Source organism: Lontra canadensis, unplaced genomic scaffold, assembly GCF_010015895.1.
Source record: "Lontra canadensis isolate GAN:19392208 unplaced genomic scaffold, GSC_riverotter_1.0 scaffold66, whole genome shotgun sequence".
Taxonomy (NCBI): Eukaryota; Metazoa; Chordata; class Mammalia; order Carnivora; family Mustelidae; genus Lontra; species Lontra canadensis.
The window spans coordinates 3,904,003-3,922,117 of NW_022631060.1; the positions used below are offsets into that span (position 1 = coordinate 3,904,003).

At 57.4% G+C, this 18,115-nt stretch overlaps 3 protein-coding genes across 3 annotated transcripts in view; 2 read left to right on the forward strand and 1 right to left on the reverse strand.

The window, feature by feature from the left end:
• The first annotated feature begins 1,332 nt into the window (after positions 1–1,332).
• LOC116880335 (cytochrome c oxidase subunit 8A, mitochondrial) lies at positions 1,333–3,659 on the forward strand. The gene is made up of 2 exons (XM_032879327.1): positions 1,333–1,538; positions 3,337–3,659. Exons 1-2 carry the CDS (start codon positions 1,425–1,427, stop codon positions 3,430–3,432), a joined length of 210 nt encoding a protein of 69 aa, XP_032735218.1. The 5' UTR covers positions 1,333–1,424; the 3' UTR covers positions 3,433–3,659.
• Positions 3,660–10,116: 6,457 nt separating this feature from the next.
• Positions 10,117–16,962, forward strand: OTUB1 (OTU deubiquitinase, ubiquitin aldehyde binding 1). Its single transcript, XM_032879329.1, has 7 exons — positions 10,117–10,246; positions 11,856–11,917; positions 12,175–12,273; positions 15,774–15,892; positions 16,104–16,188; positions 16,307–16,501; positions 16,604–16,962. Exons 1-7 carry the CDS (start codon positions 10,189–10,191, stop codon positions 16,799–16,801), a joined length of 816 nt encoding a protein of 271 aa, XP_032735220.1. The 5' UTR covers positions 10,117–10,188; the 3' UTR covers positions 16,802–16,962.
• A 1,008-nt stretch (positions 16,963–17,970) lies between these two features.
• Positions 17,971–18,115, reverse strand: part of MACROD1 (mono-ADP ribosylhydrolase 1) — a 141,493-nt gene continuing 141,348 nt past the window's right edge. The window contains 1 exon segment of the mRNA XM_032879910.1: positions 17,971–18,008. Within this exon segment, the coding sequence (XP_032735801.1) occupies positions 17,971–18,008 (38 nt within the window).

Here is an 18,115-nt window from a genome sequence, read left to right on the forward strand (position 1 = left end):
AAAATTATATATATACGTAATTTTAGATTTATTTATTTATGATAAAGTAAACTGTATCAGTAAGTAGAGGCATGGAAGTAGGAGTTGACATGAAAGAGGAAGGCTAGGTAAGTGAAAAGTGTTCTAGGTAGAACTTAAGATACAAAGAAGCAAAGGCTTGGGGGTGGAGAGGATCAGAGAGCAAGGAGGAAAGTGTGGAGTAAGTAGAAATGAGGCTGGACATTGATATCCAGGAATTGGGATTATGTTTAGCAGTGGGGTGCCACTGAAGGTTTTTTAAGTAAGTGTATGACTTTGTTAGATTTATGTTTAAAAAATAAGGAGGGTGCCTCTGCCTTCAGCTCGGGTCATGGTCTCAGGGTCCTGGGATCAAGACCCACGTCGGGCTCTCTGTTCAGCGGGGAGCCTACTTCCCCTCTCTCTCTGCTTGCCTACTTGTGATCTCTCTCTCTCTCTGTCAAAAAAAAAAAAAAAAAAAAGGGGGGGTGCCTGGGTGGCTCAGTGGGTTAAAGCCTCTGCCTTTGTCTCAGGTCATGATCCCAGGCTCCTGGGATCAAACCCAGTGCATCCGGCTCCCTGCTCAGCGGGGAGCCTGCTTCTTCCTCTCTCTCTGCCTGCCTCTCTGCCTACTTGTGATCTCTGTCTGTCAAATAAATAAAATCTTAAGGGGCGCCTGGGTGGCTCAGTGGGTTAAAGCCTCTGCCTTTGTCTCAGGTCATGATCCCAGAGTTCGGAGATCGAGCCCCGCATCGGGCTCTCTGTTCAGCAGGGAGCCTGCTTCCTCCTCTCTCTCTGTCTGCCTCTCTGCCTACTTGTGATCTCTGTCTGTCAAATAAATAAATAAAATCTTAAAAAAAATAAAATCTTAAAATATATATATTTTAAAAAGTTGGGAAGGGAGGGAGCCAGGAAGGAAAGAAGAAAGGAAGGGGATGAGAGACCGGTTGCCACTGCATGGAGACTGGAATTGGAAAGGGTAACATTAATGATAATTCAATGACAAGGTTGGTGTCAGGGGGTCCAGCCAGAAATAACGGAAGCCTGGCGGAGAAGGAGAATTTCTGAATAGAGGGATTTAAGAGTATGAATGGAGGGAGGAGTCAGGAATGCCCCCTCGTTTCTGGGTATGTGATTGGGTGATTCTGGTGTCACTCAACTGACATTGGAGGGGGTACAGGACTGAAAGAAACGCCCCTTCATGCCCCGCCCATCGGTGGTGGGATGGCGTCGATTGGCTCTTTCGAGGAAAGCGCCAAAAAATGACGGGGGCGGGGCGGGAGGTGTGTCCCTGCGTCATTTCCGGGAGACTTCCGGTCCGCTCTTTTCCGGCCTCCCCGGCGCCGGAATTTCCGTCCCGCACGGCCATTTTGACTTCCCGACCTTGGGCTACTGCGGGCTCCTGTCCGTAGTCATTCCGTGCAGCTATGTCTTTGCCCGCAGTGCAGCTGCTGAGGGGCCTGACGGGTCTCACCCGGAGGCTCCCGGTGCAGCGTGCCCAGATGCATTCCAAGCCGCCGCGGGAGGAGCTCGGGACCATGGTGAGGAGTGGGGCGGGAAGGGCACTGGAGATGGAGCGGGCCAGACTGGGGTCCTGCGGCGAGTTCGGGGCTGGAGGGTCTGGCACCCGGGACCTCGCGGCCCGCAGCCTATCGGGGGGCGGCAATGCTGGCTAGGGCGTGTCTGGAGGGCGTGAACGAGAGGGACAGTGCCCGGGCAACAGTCGGGGATCAATCAACCCTAGGATCTCGGGTCAGATCCTGCCAGTCACAGTCCTGTCGCTTACACGCTGTCCAGTCTCGAGCCCTTAGCCCTCTCTCTAAGCCTTATCGTTTACTGGGGGTGCCTGACGACTGTCAGCGACGATGATGGTTGTTGCCGCTGTTCATTATTAGGGAAGGCGGGTCTTGATAATTTCCAGAAATGTGGGAGAGTTTAACCCTAAATGACTTTCACCTGTTTGGCGCTTTTATGCATTTGCCTCCGTGGCGGAACTCGACCTTGAATGCCGGTCTTGAGAATCCAAGTCAGCGGGCCCCTGTGAGGATCAGAGGCCGAAGAGCTCTGTGATTGAAGAAATGGTAGCGACCCTAATGGCACCTGGCGTCTGCTGAGCGCCTGCTGCGTGCTGGGCACTAGCAAGACTGCTGCGCCCGTGCCTGGGACCCTGAGAACAAAGGGCCATCCTTTCTAGTTCGTGGTTGAGGGATCCGAAATCTAGGAGCACTGTATTCAGTTGTCAGAAGTCAAACCTCCAGTAGCAAAGAAGAAATTTGAACTCAGGTCTAACCACCAACTTGTGCTGTGATCTTAACTGCTGTGGGGAATATGGAGGTGGCTGTGAAAAGTCTTTTTTGTCCCCAGCTTCAAAGGTTGAATAGCAGTCCTGGAAAGGAGATGTGAAGAGAGGGGTTCTTTTGCGGTTTTTTGTTTAAGATTTTACTTTTTAACTAGCAGACTCTTTTTTTTTTTTTTTTAAGATTATTTATTTATTTGAAAGAGATCACAAGTAGGCAGAGAGGCAGACAGAGAGAGGAGGAAGCAGGCTCCCTGCTGAGCAGAGAGCCCGATGCGGAGCTCGATCCCAGGACCCTGGGATCGTGACCTGAGCCAAAGGCAGAGGATTTAACCCACTGAGCCACGCAGGCACCCCTAAGATTTTATTTTTTAAGTAATCTCTGCACCCGGTGTGGGGCTTGAACTTCTAACCCTGAAATCAAGAACTTCATGCTTCACTGACTGAGGCAGCCAAGCACCCAGAAGAGATGGGGTTTTTTTAAGGCAAAGAAGGGGAAGTACATTTTACCTTATCAGACTATGCAAGGTTCCTGGATCCCAATAGACCAAACAGGTTTAAATCCTTGTTTCTGTCCCTTCACTTTATCATCTCGTGGTGGTTTGATTGTTCTGTGGATCCTAACCCAGGCTGCTCTCCACCCCCATATCTGACCCTTTACCTCAAGGCCTAGAGTAGGCCTTGGATCTGCTGTGTCCCTCCTCTGGAGCTGGAATCCTGACTCCCTGGAAGGGGTTGGCTGGCTGGCTGGCTGGCTGGCTGGCTTGCTTGCTTGCTTGCTTATTTATTTATTTACTTTATTTATTTATTTTATTTATGACAGAGATAACGAGGGAGGGAACACAAGTATACGGGAGTCGGAGAGGGAGCCCGATACGGGGCTCGATCCCACGACGGTGGGATCATGACATGAGCTGAAGGTAGATGCTTAACAACTGAGCCACCCAGGCACCCAGCTTTCTGCTGCCTGGAAGACTGCTCAGACTACGGGAAGCCTAGGAGAGTCCTTATTCTGCGGGTTCCTTCTTTCTTGTGCTCCGTAGGATGTCGCCGTTGGGCTCACCGCCTGCTTCCTGTGTTGCCTCCTGCCATCGGGTTGGGTCCTGTCGCATCTGGAGAGCTACAAGAAGCGGGAGTGAAGGGGGCTGTCCTGTCCCTCACCCTGTGACCTGACCACCCCGGCCTCTCCTGATCATGTCTGCTGCATTCCTGGCCGGATCATGTCCTTCAATTACAGTGACCTCTTCCTCAATCATGACCTTTCCATTTCTCCATGGTGACATCCTGGGACCACGTATATTGGTTTATGAGGCCCTTCTCGGTAGGGCCCTCCTTGTGACAATAAAGTCTACTTAAACCTTGCTTCCGAAACTCAGTGTGCGGTTGGCCTGGGCTTCTGCCTCCATACTTCAGCTGAGGCTGCTGTTGGGCGGGGGTGTGGAGAAGAAGGCCCGGCCCGCCGGCCGTCCCTGCTGGCTGGTGGTCCTGTGGTAGGTCCTGTGTGCTCAGCCGTTCTGGCTGCCTGGGAGTGCTGCTTCCTTTGCCTGCTTTCCTGTGTTTGAGTGTTTTCTGGCTTCTGGGGAGGACACATGCTCCTGTTGTCACGGGGCAGCCCCCCTTGCTTGTCCCCTCTGGCTCTCTTGCGTGTGCCAAGCTCAGGGCGGTGCTGTGCGTACATTTGTGTGTCTGCCCTTCTCACTGGGGCTGGCCCTGCAGCTGGAAGCCCTTTGCATGGGGCCAGCTTCCCCTTTGCTCCTCGGCCAAGGGCTCCAGCCATTTCTCCGGAGCTGCTTGTCCTTCGTAGATGGAGGTGTTCCATCATATCTTGCTTTTTCATGTCAGCCCCAAGGCGCCTTTTAGTCCTGTGTCTTCAAATGCCCGTGGGCTGACTGGCTTCCTCATTCTCCCTCCCTGCTTCCCTGTCTCTTCCCTTTCTCGGCTTGGGGCCTCTGCCGCTCCTCCATGCCCAGCGCCCTTCCTTGGCGACCCTGTGGTGGCTGTGGGTGTCTCCCTGCTGGGATGGGGCCTGGGAAGCGTTCCACACTGAGCCGGGATAAAGACTGCACGACTGCTCGCGTCTGGAAAGAACGCTCAGACCTGTGGGCGCCCCCTGTGGAGGAGGCCGCAGCTCTGCTGGGGTGTGCTGAGTGACTCAACAGACAGGTTCAGTGTCCCCTGTGGATCTGAGGCGCGAGCGTGTGGCTGACTTTAGGCCCCAGGTGCCTGCACACAGCCCCCAACCCTTCTTCCAAGGGGCTTGTGTTTCCTGGCATCTGGTAACGAAGCTGAGTGTGGCTCCTACCCTCCCTCGGTCTAGTCTTTCCCAGCCTGTTCGTTCGGTCTCTGATGCTCATGAGCCCGAGTGTCACCCTTGGGACCCAGCACCCGACTCCTGCCTATGCTTGCTTCCCTGAGGGGTGGGGAGTTGGTTGCCTGCCTCCTAAAAGGCTTTCCTTCCATGCAAACCAGACTTTGTTGTCTGGGGTTAGAGGGCCCAGAGGTTGTGGGGGTTGGGCCACTGACCAGGGAAGGGGGACGATCCACGTGGGATCCCGAGGGCCCGGCTGGGTTAGCTGAGCGCGGGGCATCCGCGGTCACCCACGGGTTCCTCAGGAGCCCTTGTCTGGGCGGGGATGGCGATACCTTCCTGAACAACTCGGGGGCTTCTGTCTCACGCCTCCCTCTGGGAGGCTTTCCTGGTCACGCTTCCTGAACAGAGAGCTCCGAGCTACTTGGGTCTTGGTTGGCTCGGGTTTGCTGCGGGCACCGAGGAGGCCATGAAGCTGCCGTGAAATGATGTGACACCAGAAGAGCGTTTCTATGGTAACCACACGGCCTGCCAAGGCTTCCTACTGGGTGTCCCCCCATTTTTGTGCTCCTGGAACGCGGAGGGACAACTTCAGCCCAAAGCTGTGCATCTCAAGCCACTGCTCAGGTTGGTGGGAAGCCAGTGGTCAGGGCCACGTCTTCCAGAGTCCGCATCTGAGAAGGTCCTCAGCAAGCCCGTCAGCAGCTCTGGTTCCTGCTCTTCCTTGGCTGGCTGAGACCCGCAGCGGACGTGGGGCTGGAGGAGAGTGTGGGGTGCAAATCACCTGTCACGCTTGAACCCCATCCTCCCCTTGGTGTTCAGTGCGGCCACCAAGTCTGACATCTGGCCACCTTTCACTATCCCTCTCTCATTCCTAACCAAATCGGGGCCCTGGGTCCATTCCCTGCCGAGAAAACAAGGCTTCTTGTGCTCCCAAATAGCATTTAATCAGTCGGTGTGGGTGTGTGTTAGATCCCGCGGAGCCTGGAGGCGTAGGCGTCTGCCCCGGAGGGCACGCGGGGCTCAGGGAGGCTGCCCTCGTGGTAGATGCTAGAAAGTCAAGAAAAGTGTATTGAGAGTCAGCAGGCCTGGGTTTGAGGTGTGGCTTGGCCATTTCTTATATGACCTTGAGCAAGTCATCTGGCCTCTCTGAGCCTGTTTTCATGATTGTAAAGGAACAGCGATGTGGTGGGCAGAATAATGCCCCTTCAGAGATGTCCGTGTCCTCATCCTGGGACTTGACAGATGTGATTCATGGTAAGCTTGTTGAAATGGGAGATGATCCCGTAGGCCCAGCGTGAACACAGGAGTCCTTAAGTCGGACAAGAAGAGCAGCAGAGGATGGGTATCTCAGAGATGGCCCCCGAGAAGGACTCTGCCCGTGGTGGTTGGCTTTGAAGACAGTGAAAGTGGGTCATGAGTTCAGAGATGCAGTGGCCTCTGGGAACTGGGGACAGCCCTCAGGTTACAGCCAGCAAGAACACGGGGACCTCAGTCGTACAGGCGCAGGGAACTGGCTCTGCCTGCCTGAGTAGAAGCAGGTTCCCAGAACTTCCAGAAGGAAACGCAGCCAGCAGATTCCTTGACTTCCGTCTGCTGAGACCCATACCAGAGCTCTGACCTCAGGAACTTTATGTAAACATTTGTATCATTTTAAGCCACTAAATTGGTGGCGATTTCTTACGGCAGCAACAGGGAAACTCCTGCATCCTTCTCGGGCTATGAGGCGCTCCGGGGAGGGGCCGGCTCTGGGGCATCGGATCCTGAGCAGACAGAGGTGATCGGGGATGTGAGGCATTACTGGAGGGGTTTGCCCCAGTGAGGAGTGAGGGTTATTGTGGGTCTGGGAGGAGGGCAGTGGGGGGCTTTCTCTTTGCCATCTCCACCCCCCCCTGCTTGCTTTCTGCCTTAGGTGGTCTGGATCCTGCTGGCGAGTGTCTGCCCAGCCAGCCGCCTCAAATTGCAGCCCGGCCCAGCCTCGCCGGCCTGGCCTCTGCACCAACAAGGCCTTCCTAGTCCATGACTTTGGAGCGAGCTGCCTGTGGACCATCATGGGTTCCTGGGGTGAGAGCTGCCACGGTTCACCTGGGGTCCAGGTCCCCCCATTCCAGCAGATGCCCGACTCCGAAGCTGGCCCTGGGAAGGGCCGCCATGCCCTCATCTTTGGCCCACCTTGAAGGTTTTCTTCTGGAAAGCTGTCTCCTACAGCCTCTGCTGTTCGTAAACTCTGTCTCTGGGCCTGAGCTTTTAGTCTGGGTCCTGGTACGGAGTCTCCTCTCCGTGCCCCTGACAGCGCCCATCAGACATGGAAGCAGGGGTGCCCGCGGGGCTCTAAAGAGGCACCTGTCGTGTCAGTGCAGTGGAAAATAAAGTCCTCTGCCGCTTGTCACCTTTGTGACTGTATTCAACAGCAGTCGGAACCCAAGTGCCAGCACTGCCTGTTTTGTTGCAAAATTCACAGTCATAGCCGGCGGTGCTGCTCCATTTCTGAGTGGCAAATGGGGAGGGAGAGATATATGCCCGGAGCTCCGCTAGTGACCCCTGTGAATGTGTAGTGGGATTATAGACGCTTCGGGATAGAGATTCAAAACCCTAAAATGGTAAAAGTAATAGAAGAAGCAGAATGAGGGTAAGAGAACAGTTATTAACTGCCAAATAAATCAGCATACAGAAGACCAGGGCGAAAGTTAGCCATCCTGGGCTCGATTTGAGAGCCAAAACCTCCCTCTGGCCATTTCCTACCCCCCGTTTTGTTTTTTAAAGATTTAAAATTTTTTTTTTAAAGATTTTATTTATTTTTTTGAGAGAGAGCAAGAAAGAGAGCATGAGCAGAGGGGAGGAGCAGAGGCAGAGGGAAAAGCCGACTCCCCACTGAGCACAGAGCCCAATGTGGGGCTCGATCCCAAAGGCCCACGATCATGACGTGAGCCAAAGGCAGACACTTAACTGACTGAGCCACTCAGGTGTCCCTTTTTTAAGATTTTATTTTTTAATAACCATCTTTACACCCAATGTGGGGCTCAAACCCTCTACCCTGAGATTAAGAGTCTTACCCTCCACCAACTGAGCCGGCCAGGTGCCCCTCCGAACCAGTCTGCCTAAGAGGGATAGGGTTGGGCAGCAGGTTGATAGGACCCTTGTTTACAAGTCCATTTGTATACTGAAGGGACAAGTCTGGGTTTTGTTGTTGTTTTTTTTTTTTTTAATCCACGCATTTGTCAGAGAGACAGCGAGCACAAACGGGGAGCAGCAGGCGGGGAGGAGAAGCAGGCTCCCCGCTGAGCAAGGAACCCCATGTGGGATTCAATCCCAGGACCCTGGGATCACCACCCAGGCCACAGGCAGACGCTTAACTGACTGAGCTGCCCAGGTCTGTTTTTTAAGCCCAACACACCCGGGGAGGGAGGTATTTACTTGGTGTTGGCAGCCTGGCTGTGCTCCAGCACTGGGTCACAACTCGCACTCCTTCTCACTTGTCAGAGCAGCTGTTTCCTGCCCTGACCGTTAGTCCCAATCCCAGCTCCCTCGTGTCCCTGTCTGCCCCATGGATGCCCTAGTCAAAATAGGAAAGGGTAGAGGTGGAGTGGTCTTAACGTAGTTTTCATTTTCAAGACTTTGAAAAGCCAAATAGAAATCATGTGGCTGTCATCAACTCTCTAAGTTCCTCATTTGGGAATACCAGTTCTGCTAACTGGAGATCTCACTGGCAGTTCCAGATTTTGGTGTCAAAATGGGGAAAAGGAATGAACAGTTTGGTAAGCACCAGTCCAAACAGGGTGGACACTTTGCTTTCTTGAGCTTCGAAGCAACCCCAAGGCTCAATGATCCAATAAATAGTAGTTTGCAATGCTGCTGGAATACAAATCTGGCTGCACCTACCCCAGGACTGGGTGTAGCTCATGAGAATATTCGGTCATATTCCACTCCTGTACAGCCACAGACTGAGGGGTCTGCTTGGGACTCAGGCACAGCCTCCTCCCGGCGCTGAGACACTGCTGTCCTGTCACGAAGAAGTTGAGAAACTGAGCCACAGACTAATTTCTCTAAACAACAGCATCTTTAGCATCTAAGACCTGCCGCTTTTTTTTTTTTTTTAAAGTAAACTCTATCCCCAATGTGGGGCTTGAGCTCACAACCCCAAAAATCAAGAGTTGCACGTTCTACAGATTGAGCCAGCCAGGCACCCCGCCCTTGCCGCTGCTTAAACTTATTTTTGGTTCATTCACGGGAAATTTTTAAAAAAGATTTTATTTATTGATTTGACAGATAGTACAAGAAGACAGAGAGGCAGGCAGAGGGAGAGGGAGAAGCAGGCTCCCCGCTGAGCAAGGAACTCAATTCCAGGACCCTTCGGATCATGACCTGAGGGGAAGGCAGCCGCCCAACCGGCTGAACCAATTCACAGGCGCCCCAATTCACAGGCAGTTTTAATAGACTACACAGAGACATCCTGTGTGCTCTTTACCCAGTTTCTGCCATTGGTAAATCCTGCAAAACTACTGTACAGCACATACCAGAGTATTCGTACACTGTCAGGATATAGAACATTTCAGGGGCACTTGGTTGGCTTAGTAGGTAGACCATGCAACTCCTGATCTCCAGGTGGAGAGTTCAATCCCTGTCTAGCGGGTAGAGACCCTGGATCTCTGGTTGTGAGTCTGAACCCCACATTGGGTGTAGAGATTACTTAAAAATAAAATCTAGGGGCGCCTGGGTGGCTCAGTGGGTTAAGCCTCTGCCTTCGGCTCAGGTCATGATCTCAGGGTTCTGGGATTGAGTCCCGCATCTGCTTCCTCCTCTCTCTCTCTCTCTCTCTGCCTGCCTCTCTGCCTACTGTGATCTCTCTCTGTCAAATAAATAAATATAAAGTCTTAAAAAAAATCTAGAACATCTCCATTTCCACCAGGATCACTCCAGCATCCTTTTTACAATCACAACCACTTCCCTCCAGCCTCCCATCCCTTCACTTAACCTCTGGCAACCACTAATGTTTTCCATTTTTATCAACTCAAAAAGAGGAGGGGCGGGGGCTGCTTTTCTCCTAACCAGAAAGGCACGGAGTCCAAAGTTAGGTTCCAAGACTTTGGCCTTGACCGTAAGGGACGTTCTCCCCGCCGGAACAGGACACCGACGTCCGCTCAGAAGCGAGACCCCGTGGAACCGGGCGGTGATGCCCTGGGGCTCCCACGTTAGCACGATTCCGCCAGGCTCTCCCCACTGCAGGCGGTGCCAGCAGTTCCGGTGTCCGCAGCAGCACTGCTGCCTCCGGTGATTTTAACCTCACCTTCCCACTCATCTCGGTAACACAATCCGCGCTTCGAACTCCAGTGCAAAGAAACCTGAATTGCCTCCGGGAGGCTCTTGTCGGGAACGTCTGGCAAGGGGAAGATGGAGACCAGCAGGAGTGCGGCTGGAGGGTGGGCGGGGCGGCAGCCGCACCTGACTGCGAGCCCTACAGGTGACTGCGCCCGGGGGATCCCGTCGCTAGGGGCGTTGCCAAGGAGGGGCCACGAGGAGGGGCTCCCTTCCGGGAGGAGGAGGGCAACTGCTAACCCGGAAGCGGTCGGCAGTGCGGCGCTGTTTAAAGATGGCGGCGGAGGAACCTCAGCAGCAGAAGCAGGAGCCGCTCGGCAGCGACTCCGAAGGTACTGACCCGGGGAGGGCCACCCGGCCCGGGCTAACAGGGGCGATGCCGGGTCGCCGGTTCCCGAGGAGGCTGGGGAGGGGGCCGCCGGCGGCCGGAGGCGAAACGCACGGACGGCCCTTTCTTCCACCGCCACCGCCTCCCCTCCCCCTCACAATGGAAGGAGCCGCCGCCGCGACCCTCGGCCGGCCGGGCAGGCGGTCGAGCTAGCGAGCGGGGCGGGCCCAGGCCCGCGGCTCTTTCCCTCCGCGCGCTCCCGGGGCGGGGCCTTAGGCGCCCCGCCCCCCGCCCAGCCCCTCAGCGCCGGCAGCCCGGCTCCCGGGTCCCCAGCCCTCCCGTCCCAGTCCCTGCAGTCGGGCCGGGGCCTATAGGCCGGGCCCCGGCAGCCCGCCTTCTCCAGAGCAGCCCGCGCCCGGCAGGGCGTCGAGTTACGCCGGGCCGCGGAGCACAAAGGACTGGGCGGGCCGCTCGGGATGCTGCGGGCGGCCTGGGGCTGCGGGCGGCCGCCGTGCGTGCCCCTGAGGACTGCAGCCTTCGTTTCCGGTAGAGCCCCCTCTTCTGGCTTTGCAGCCCCTTTCCGCCTGCCTGGGCATTGTTTTCTTAGACCTCTGGAGGGGGACCTTTCAAAACGGTGCCGCCCTCTCCCTTTTCACCCACGGTTAGGCCGCGGGCACCGAGTAGGTCACTTGAGTGGGAGAGACTGCCCTGTTGCAGGGCGGCGTAAGGGACGGGTCAGGCCCGAAAGGATTGATCTTAAAAAACCATTTAGCGCACACACACCCACTTCGAACCGCACACTGGAGAGACTGAATGCTGGGAGGCGCAGGCCCCCGGAAGGGACTTGCTCGGGATCACACGAGAGAGGGAAGACCAGAATTCAGGTCTAATGGCTTCTCACCAGTGGCTGTTGAGGGTGGGGTCCACAGGTTCACTGATGAACACTTACCAGTGTGCCTTCTCCTTCTTGACACTTCAATGAGGGGAGAAAGGTGGTGGTGTTAGCCCCGCTTTCCAGCTGAGGAAAGGCCTCTGCAGCGAGGAAGCAGAGTAGATAGTGTGGTAAGGAGCTCAGACTTTAGAATTAGGCACACCTGGGTTTGCGCTCAGGCCTTCGCTAGTTATGACCTTGGACAGGTTATTTCGCCTATCTGCCTTTGTTATTTGTAAAAGGGGCATTAAAACCCAGCACAACAGAAGGAGGAAGGGTGTGATGGAGTAAAGTGCAGGCTTATGGGAAGCTGTCCTCCAGCTCGGAACTCTGCCTCCTCATCTTACTTTCCCCAAGAGACCCTGCCTGGCCCCAGAGCATTCTTGGGCTGCTGGGGATTGATGTTAGAAAGTGAGGGTCGGGGGAGGGGGTGTTTAGAGCTGAATGAGTACACCTTGGGGCAGAACACCTCTTTGCCCCCTCATTTTAAAATGAACACTAGGGCCTGGGAGGGAAGGGACTTGGCCAAGATCACACCATTGGGGTAGAGCAGTGGGTGAAATGCAGACTTGCAGATTCCAGGCCTGCCCTTCCTGGTCCTGGCTGCTTGTCATTGGCCCAGCTGCCTGGCATGGAGAGAGCTAGGGCCCACAGTAATCCTTGGCTTGCTTCCTTCTTCCAGGTGTTAACTGTCTTGCTTATGATGAAGCCATCATGGCTCAGCAGGACCGAATTCAGCAAGAGGTGAGGGGCTGTGGCCAGTGGCCCTGTTGTGGGGAAGCATAGCCTGGGCCTGAGGCCTGTTACTTATCTCTGCTGTGGAAGCCTCCTCCTCTCCAAGCTGTGCTAGGTTCTGGATGTCTTGGGGAGGGACAGGATGGGGGGGTGTCATTATGGCACTGGGTGATTGCTTTAGCCCTCCTCCTTTAGGTGTTCTGGCTGTTAGGTGTGGGTCACTCCATCTGCATGCCAGAGCGTGATGGATTTCCTTCCCCCTGCAGATTGCTGTGCAGAACCCTCTGGTCTCGGAGCGGCTGGAACTTTCGGTCCTGTACAAGGAGTATGCTGAGGATGACAACATCTATCAACAGAAGATCAAGGTGGGAGCCTGGCTGAGGGGGTAGGAGTGTGTCTGCTTCGGACCCACCCCTTGCTGGCCTGGCCTGAGAGAGGGTTGCGTGTTGGGGGAGCCCTCTGCTTGCCGGTTCTCAGGTTTGCGGGCTCGGGAATCAAAAAGACCTTGATTGCCAGCCTGACTCTGCCGTGCAGCAGCTGTGTCCTCAGGAGGTCCTTCAGTGTCTCTGAGCTGTGGAGTCCTCTGCTGTGCGAGCAGAATGAAGAAAGCCTCTGCTCATGGGGTGGTTGTTGAGGCCTTTGGGGCCTGGTGCAGGCTGGGTAGGAGCTGAGGTCTCCTGCTGCTCGCCAGGAGGAGCGGCTGGGAGAGGCGGGTCCTTCTGCCTGCCTCTGGGATCTTGTGGAGCGCTAGGCAGTAGCGGGGCACAGGGGCCTGCGGACCTGTGCAAGGCCCAGCTCTCTCATAGCCTGAGGTGAGCCCCTTAACCACTCGCTCTCCTTGGGAGCCCAGACAGTGAGTGTGTGTAAATAGTATCCGGTGGGCACAGCTTGAGGGTTGAGTAAATCTTATCTCCCTACCCCCATCCCCGCCCCAAGATCAGAGATGCTTCAAGACTTCCTCCTGAAGGGAGGGGCCTTTGGGGTTATCCACATCAGGGGCCAGGGAGGTGGTAGACAGGGTACCGCAGCTCTAGCAGAAGCCCCCAGGGGAAACAGGAGTGTCCATGCCTATCACTCCATTGTTTCTGGATCTGTTTTTCCAAAACAATCCAGAAATAATGATTTTGATGTGAATCTCCTACTTCTAACGGAAGGCAACTAATTCAAATGTAAAATGTTCTGTGGCCCAAACAGCACACCTGCGGGCCAGATCCTATGGTGTGGGGCCTGTGGTCTACTCTGACCCCCTTGGGTAAAGTGATTTACCCAAGAGGACTATGGAGAGCTGAAGGCACTGGCTTTGGGGCCTGATAGACCTGGGTTCAAGTTCTGGCTTCACTTCCGGCTGTGTGAATTTCGGCACTGAATTCCTTGGAGCCTCTGTTGTTCTTCCCACTGAGTCATTCAGCAAATGTCTGAGTGTCCACTGTGCTTGGTCTGTGCGGGAGGTCTGCCCCAGTGCCGGTGACACCCCTACTCTGTGCCGGGAGGGTCCTCGGCCTGGACAGCAGAACCCAAGCACACGTGGGCGCCTCTGCTCCTCTGTGAGGGTTTAGGGTAGTGGACACTAGATGGCCGCAAAGGGCCTGGCCCGGGGCAAGTGCTTGGGATGATCTAGTAGCTTTTCCAGTAGCTACAACAGTCTGGGCCCTTCGTGTGCGTCGTGTGCTGTGACTGACCGCTTGTGAGCACGTGCTGGGGGCCAGGCACCGGTCTGGGTACCGGCAGGGAGTGAGGAGCTGACTTGCTCCTGCCCCCACAAAGCTCGAGTGTCCCAGTGGGAAGACGGAATCAGGCAGAGGGACCTCGGGTGTTGATGGCAGAAGGCGGTGAGGGCTCTGGAGACAAGTACAGCCTGGAAAGGAGAGAGGCAGTGGGAGGTCAGGTGGAAGGCCGAGCCGAGAGGGTGGCGTTGGTGTGACATACTGGGAGAAGCCGGGGCGCAGGCTGTGGGCTCTGGGCGGAGTGGGGCGGGCCAGTGCCAGGCTGAGGTGCGTCGTCGGGAGAGCAGGAGAGGGCTGGGAGACGGCCTGGGGCCAGGGAGAGGAGGAGTGTTCACAGGTTTCTCTGGTTCCTCTGGCTGCTGGAGCAGGGACACCTGGGAGGAGGCCTGGAGGCGGGAGTGGGGGTGGGGGGAGTGCCCGAGGGCCTCGAGAAGCTGTGGTCAGGAGACTTGGTGGATTGAAGCCTTTGGATCTGTGTTGGATTGGGGGTGGGGGGCGCGGGCGGTGGTAATAGGTTTTGGCTAGAACAGCCGAGGGGCCGTGCCTTGCAGTGCCTTGCACTCTGAGGCGAGGGGCCCCGTGGGGGGTCAGGACGGGCTCGTGGGGTTGGGCAGCCCGGACAGGACAAGCAGGTGAGGCACGAGGTTGGGAGTCAAGGGCGGAGATGGGGCAGGTGGGGAGTTAGATTTGCGGCTGTTGGAATCCCGAGGGCAGCAGTGGTGATGGATGAGTGATGCTGTCCCAGGCCCGAGTTGGGTGATGCGTGCCACCCTCCTCCCCCCAACCCCACCCCATGCAGCCACTGCAGCGGGAGGGCGTGTGTGCGGGTGGCGTGTGCTGTCTTGTGTAGTTTGGTAGTGGCCCTGACAAGGTGAAAGGACAAGGAAGACACGGCGAGGCTAGGGTCTGCGAGCTGTGCACAGGACAGGCTGGACGAGGAGGGGGTGTGGTGGGTGGATGGATCACGTGATGGGGGGCATTCCCCCCCTCGTGGCAAATGCTGTGAGCAGCCAGTCTGGGGAGGAGCGGGCTTGGCCCTTGGATTGAAAGGGCAGGTGTGGCCTTGACTAGAGTGAAAGCCTGCTTGGATCAAGTTCGCAGGAGAGCAGTGGGGACTGTGGGCGCGGACCACGTCCGGAGCAGTTTCGCTGTAAAGGAGAGAAATTGGGTGGTAGCTGGAAAGGAGTTCGTTCCTGTGAAGCAGAGGATTTTTTTTTTTTCTTTAAGAACCAGCCTTGTATTCGCATGTTGAGTCTAAACCAGTAGGGAGAGAAAAATGGATGATGCAGGAGGGAGGGGGCGCTTCCTGGAACAATGTCCTTGAGCCCAAGGGAGGGGACAGGCTCTGAGGTGGACCAGGGGGGCGGCTGCTGGAGCCTCAGCCCCTCCGGGGAGCAGGAGAGAAGGCTGCGGCGGGTGTCCCGGGGCTCAGGGGTTCTCGGTGAAAGTCCTCAGGCAGGAAGCGAGGTCACTGGGAAGGTGGGTGGGGGGCGGTTAGAGTGAATGGAGCAGGCACGAGATGGCCCAGGGGAGGGAGGCCTGCCTGCTGGCAGCCTCAGTGACCCGCGTGTGTGGGGAGGTCGGTCAGACGGAGGCGGTGGCATCGCGTGACGGGAGGAAAGCAGAGCTGGACCTGAGCAGGACCTGAGCCTGTGAGCGGGCAGCGCCGGGTGGAGTAACCAGGGAGGCTGTTCTCCAGGCGGGGACTGCTGTGTGGAGCCCAGCCCTGGACCCGCATCCTAATTTTTTTGCCCTCGACTCACATGATTTGAAAGACTGCTCTCTGGAAAAACCGTGTTGGACCAGCACGGATTCATCATGGCCATTTTCAGGAAGAAACGGCCCGTGGGCCCAGTTGCCTGGCAGGCCCGGGGGCTGGTGACGACACCTGTATGCCCAGTAGCCAGTGTGTACCTAAGTTCTGGGGTCCTGAGGCCGCTGGGACTCCAGCTAGTGGGTCTCCCATCTGACTCCCATCGCTGGAGTCAGCGGCCAAGGATGGCAGGTGGCTGCTGGGAGCTCCGTAGTCCCTGCTATGGTGTGACCTCTGTCAAGGACCGGGGGGTGTCCCTTGGCCCACCCTGGTTCTGGCCTGGTGTTGACAGGCCTGGGGGTGGGGGGGGGGGGCTGCCTCTTTGCAGGATCTCCACAAAAAGTACTCCTACATCCGTAAGACCAGGCCTGACGGAAACTGCTTCTACCGAGCTTTCGGATTCTCGCACTTGGAGGCCCTGCTAGACGACAGCAAGGAATTGCAGCGGTGAGGCGGGCGGGCGCCTGGGCGCCGCGGGAGTTTTAGGAAGGGCCGCCTGGGGCTCCCTCCCACTCTTGGGGCCTAGGAGGTGCAGCTCCCAGCTAAGGCCTGATGCCCGGCTGGGCTCCTTGCTCTGGTGTTCCGTGCTGAGCTGCACCCCCGTGCCCCCCTGCTGCCCCATGAGCCCATGCCGGCCTCCCTTGCCCCCTCCCCCCAGATTTAAGGCGGTGTCTGCCAAGAGCAAAGAGGATCTGGTGTCCCAGGGCTTCACTGAGTTCACAATCGAGGATTTCCACAATACGGTGAGCCCAGCCACAGCCCCGTTGCCCTCCCGGCCAGGGTGGGGGTGGGATGGCCCGGCCACGGCGGGGCTGACCCGTCTCCTTCTCCGCCGTGCCCTCTGTGTCCCTCGGGTGGCAGTTCATGGACCTGATCGAGCAGGTGGAGAAGCAGACCTCCGTGGCCGACCTGCTGGCCTCCTTCAACGACCAGAGCACGTCGGACTACCTGGTGGTGTACTTGAGGCTGCTCACGTCCGGCTACCTGCAGCGGGAGAGCAAGTTCTTCGAGCACTTCATCGAGGGCGGGCGGACGGTCAAGGAGTTCTGCCAGCAGGTGCTGCCCCCCTTTCCCTCTGGCCGTGGGGCGGGGGAGGGGCATGGGGGGCAGGGTGCCCCCCAACGGGCTCTGACCACCCCACCCCCGCCTGTGCTGCAGGAGGTGGAGCCCATGTGCAAGGAGAGCGACCACATCCACATCATCGCGCTGGCGCAGGCCCTCAGCGTCTCCATCCAGGTGGAGTACATGGACCGCGGCGAGGGCGGCACCACCAACCCGCACATCTTCCCTGAGGGCTCTGAGCCCAAGGTGTACCTCCTCTACCGGCCGGGACACTACGATATCCTCTACAAATAGGGCCGGCCCTGGTGTGCCACAGCCCCACCTGCCCTCCCCTCTGCCAGGCGCTAGACATGTACAGAGGTCTTCTGTGGTTGTAAATGGTCATATTTCACTCCCCCTCCCCCCGCCCCATCACGCAACCTTCCACGTTTTATTAAAGGGGATGCTGGTGGTGAGCCGCGTGTGTGCGTGTCCCTGCTCTGCTGCTGCCTGCCTGGCCGCTTTGTGTCTGGCTGTCCCCCTGCCGCCCCCAGCTGGGTGGCTCTTGGCCGCCCCCCTGTCCACACCCAAGCCCCCCCACCAGGAGCAGTTTTGAGGGGCCTAGGCCTCTTGGGGACCCCTCCTGGTTACCTGCTTCCTTCCCTTCAGGCACCCATGTCTCCCTTCCCCTCCTTAGCTGGCTCAGGGGCTTCCACGAGAATCTGGGAGATTCTTTGGGGCCTTCCCCAGGGACCTAGGACTGCCCAAGCTTCAGGCTGCTCCCTCCTAGGCCCTGACTCCACCAAGCTGTCCTGCTCAGGGCCCCCAACCTGACTGCCCGCCCTCCCCTCGGGGGTCTGCCTGGCCCAGTCCTGGGTGGAGAGGACCGAAACTGTGGGGCCTGGCTCAGGACAGGTGGTGGGGCTGGGGCACCCCCATGGATCCGGCAAATGGTACCCACCTGGCCGGGGACAGGCAGCCTTCAAGCAGGCGCTTGGTCCGTGGTCCTGAGGTCGAGGCAGGGCTTTGCCAGGCGCCGTTCCTCCCCACCTCTCCCCCTGCCTGTGCCTGCTTTGCACCCCCTTTGCTTGGGCCATGGTGTCTCTGCATTGCCTTCCTTTTTGCCTTTACCTCTTCTCTTCCCCCATCCCAGCACATGTGGGCTCTTGGCCCCCAGGCTGTGAGCTCCTTGGGGGCAGGCCCTCAATAAATGTTCAGTGCTGCCGCCCACCTCTGCCGTCAAGCCCATGCCTCCGCCCGCCCGGCTCACCAAGCGCTCTCGCCGCCCTGTTAAGCCAGAGCCACTCATCCGCACCTCCGGGCTGCCGCCTCCTTCCCCAGCCAGCACCCAGACAGAAGGCGTGCTGCAACGGGTGGTCTTTATTAGAAGGCTGGGGAGGGGGTTGCTGAGAGAAAGGGGAGGTGCTAAGGGAAAGAAGAGGTGGGGGTCGGGCCCAGGCCCAGCTGCAGCCTTCAGGGACCTCCTAGAGCTGGGAGCGAGGTCCAGCAGGCCCCGGCGAGTCTGTGGGCAGAGCAGAATGGTCAGGGAGTTCGGGCCCTGGGCTTCCCCCAGCCTCCCAGGCTGCCCTCCTGGCTTTCCTGCGTGGGGGTGAGTGGGGGGCAGGGAGT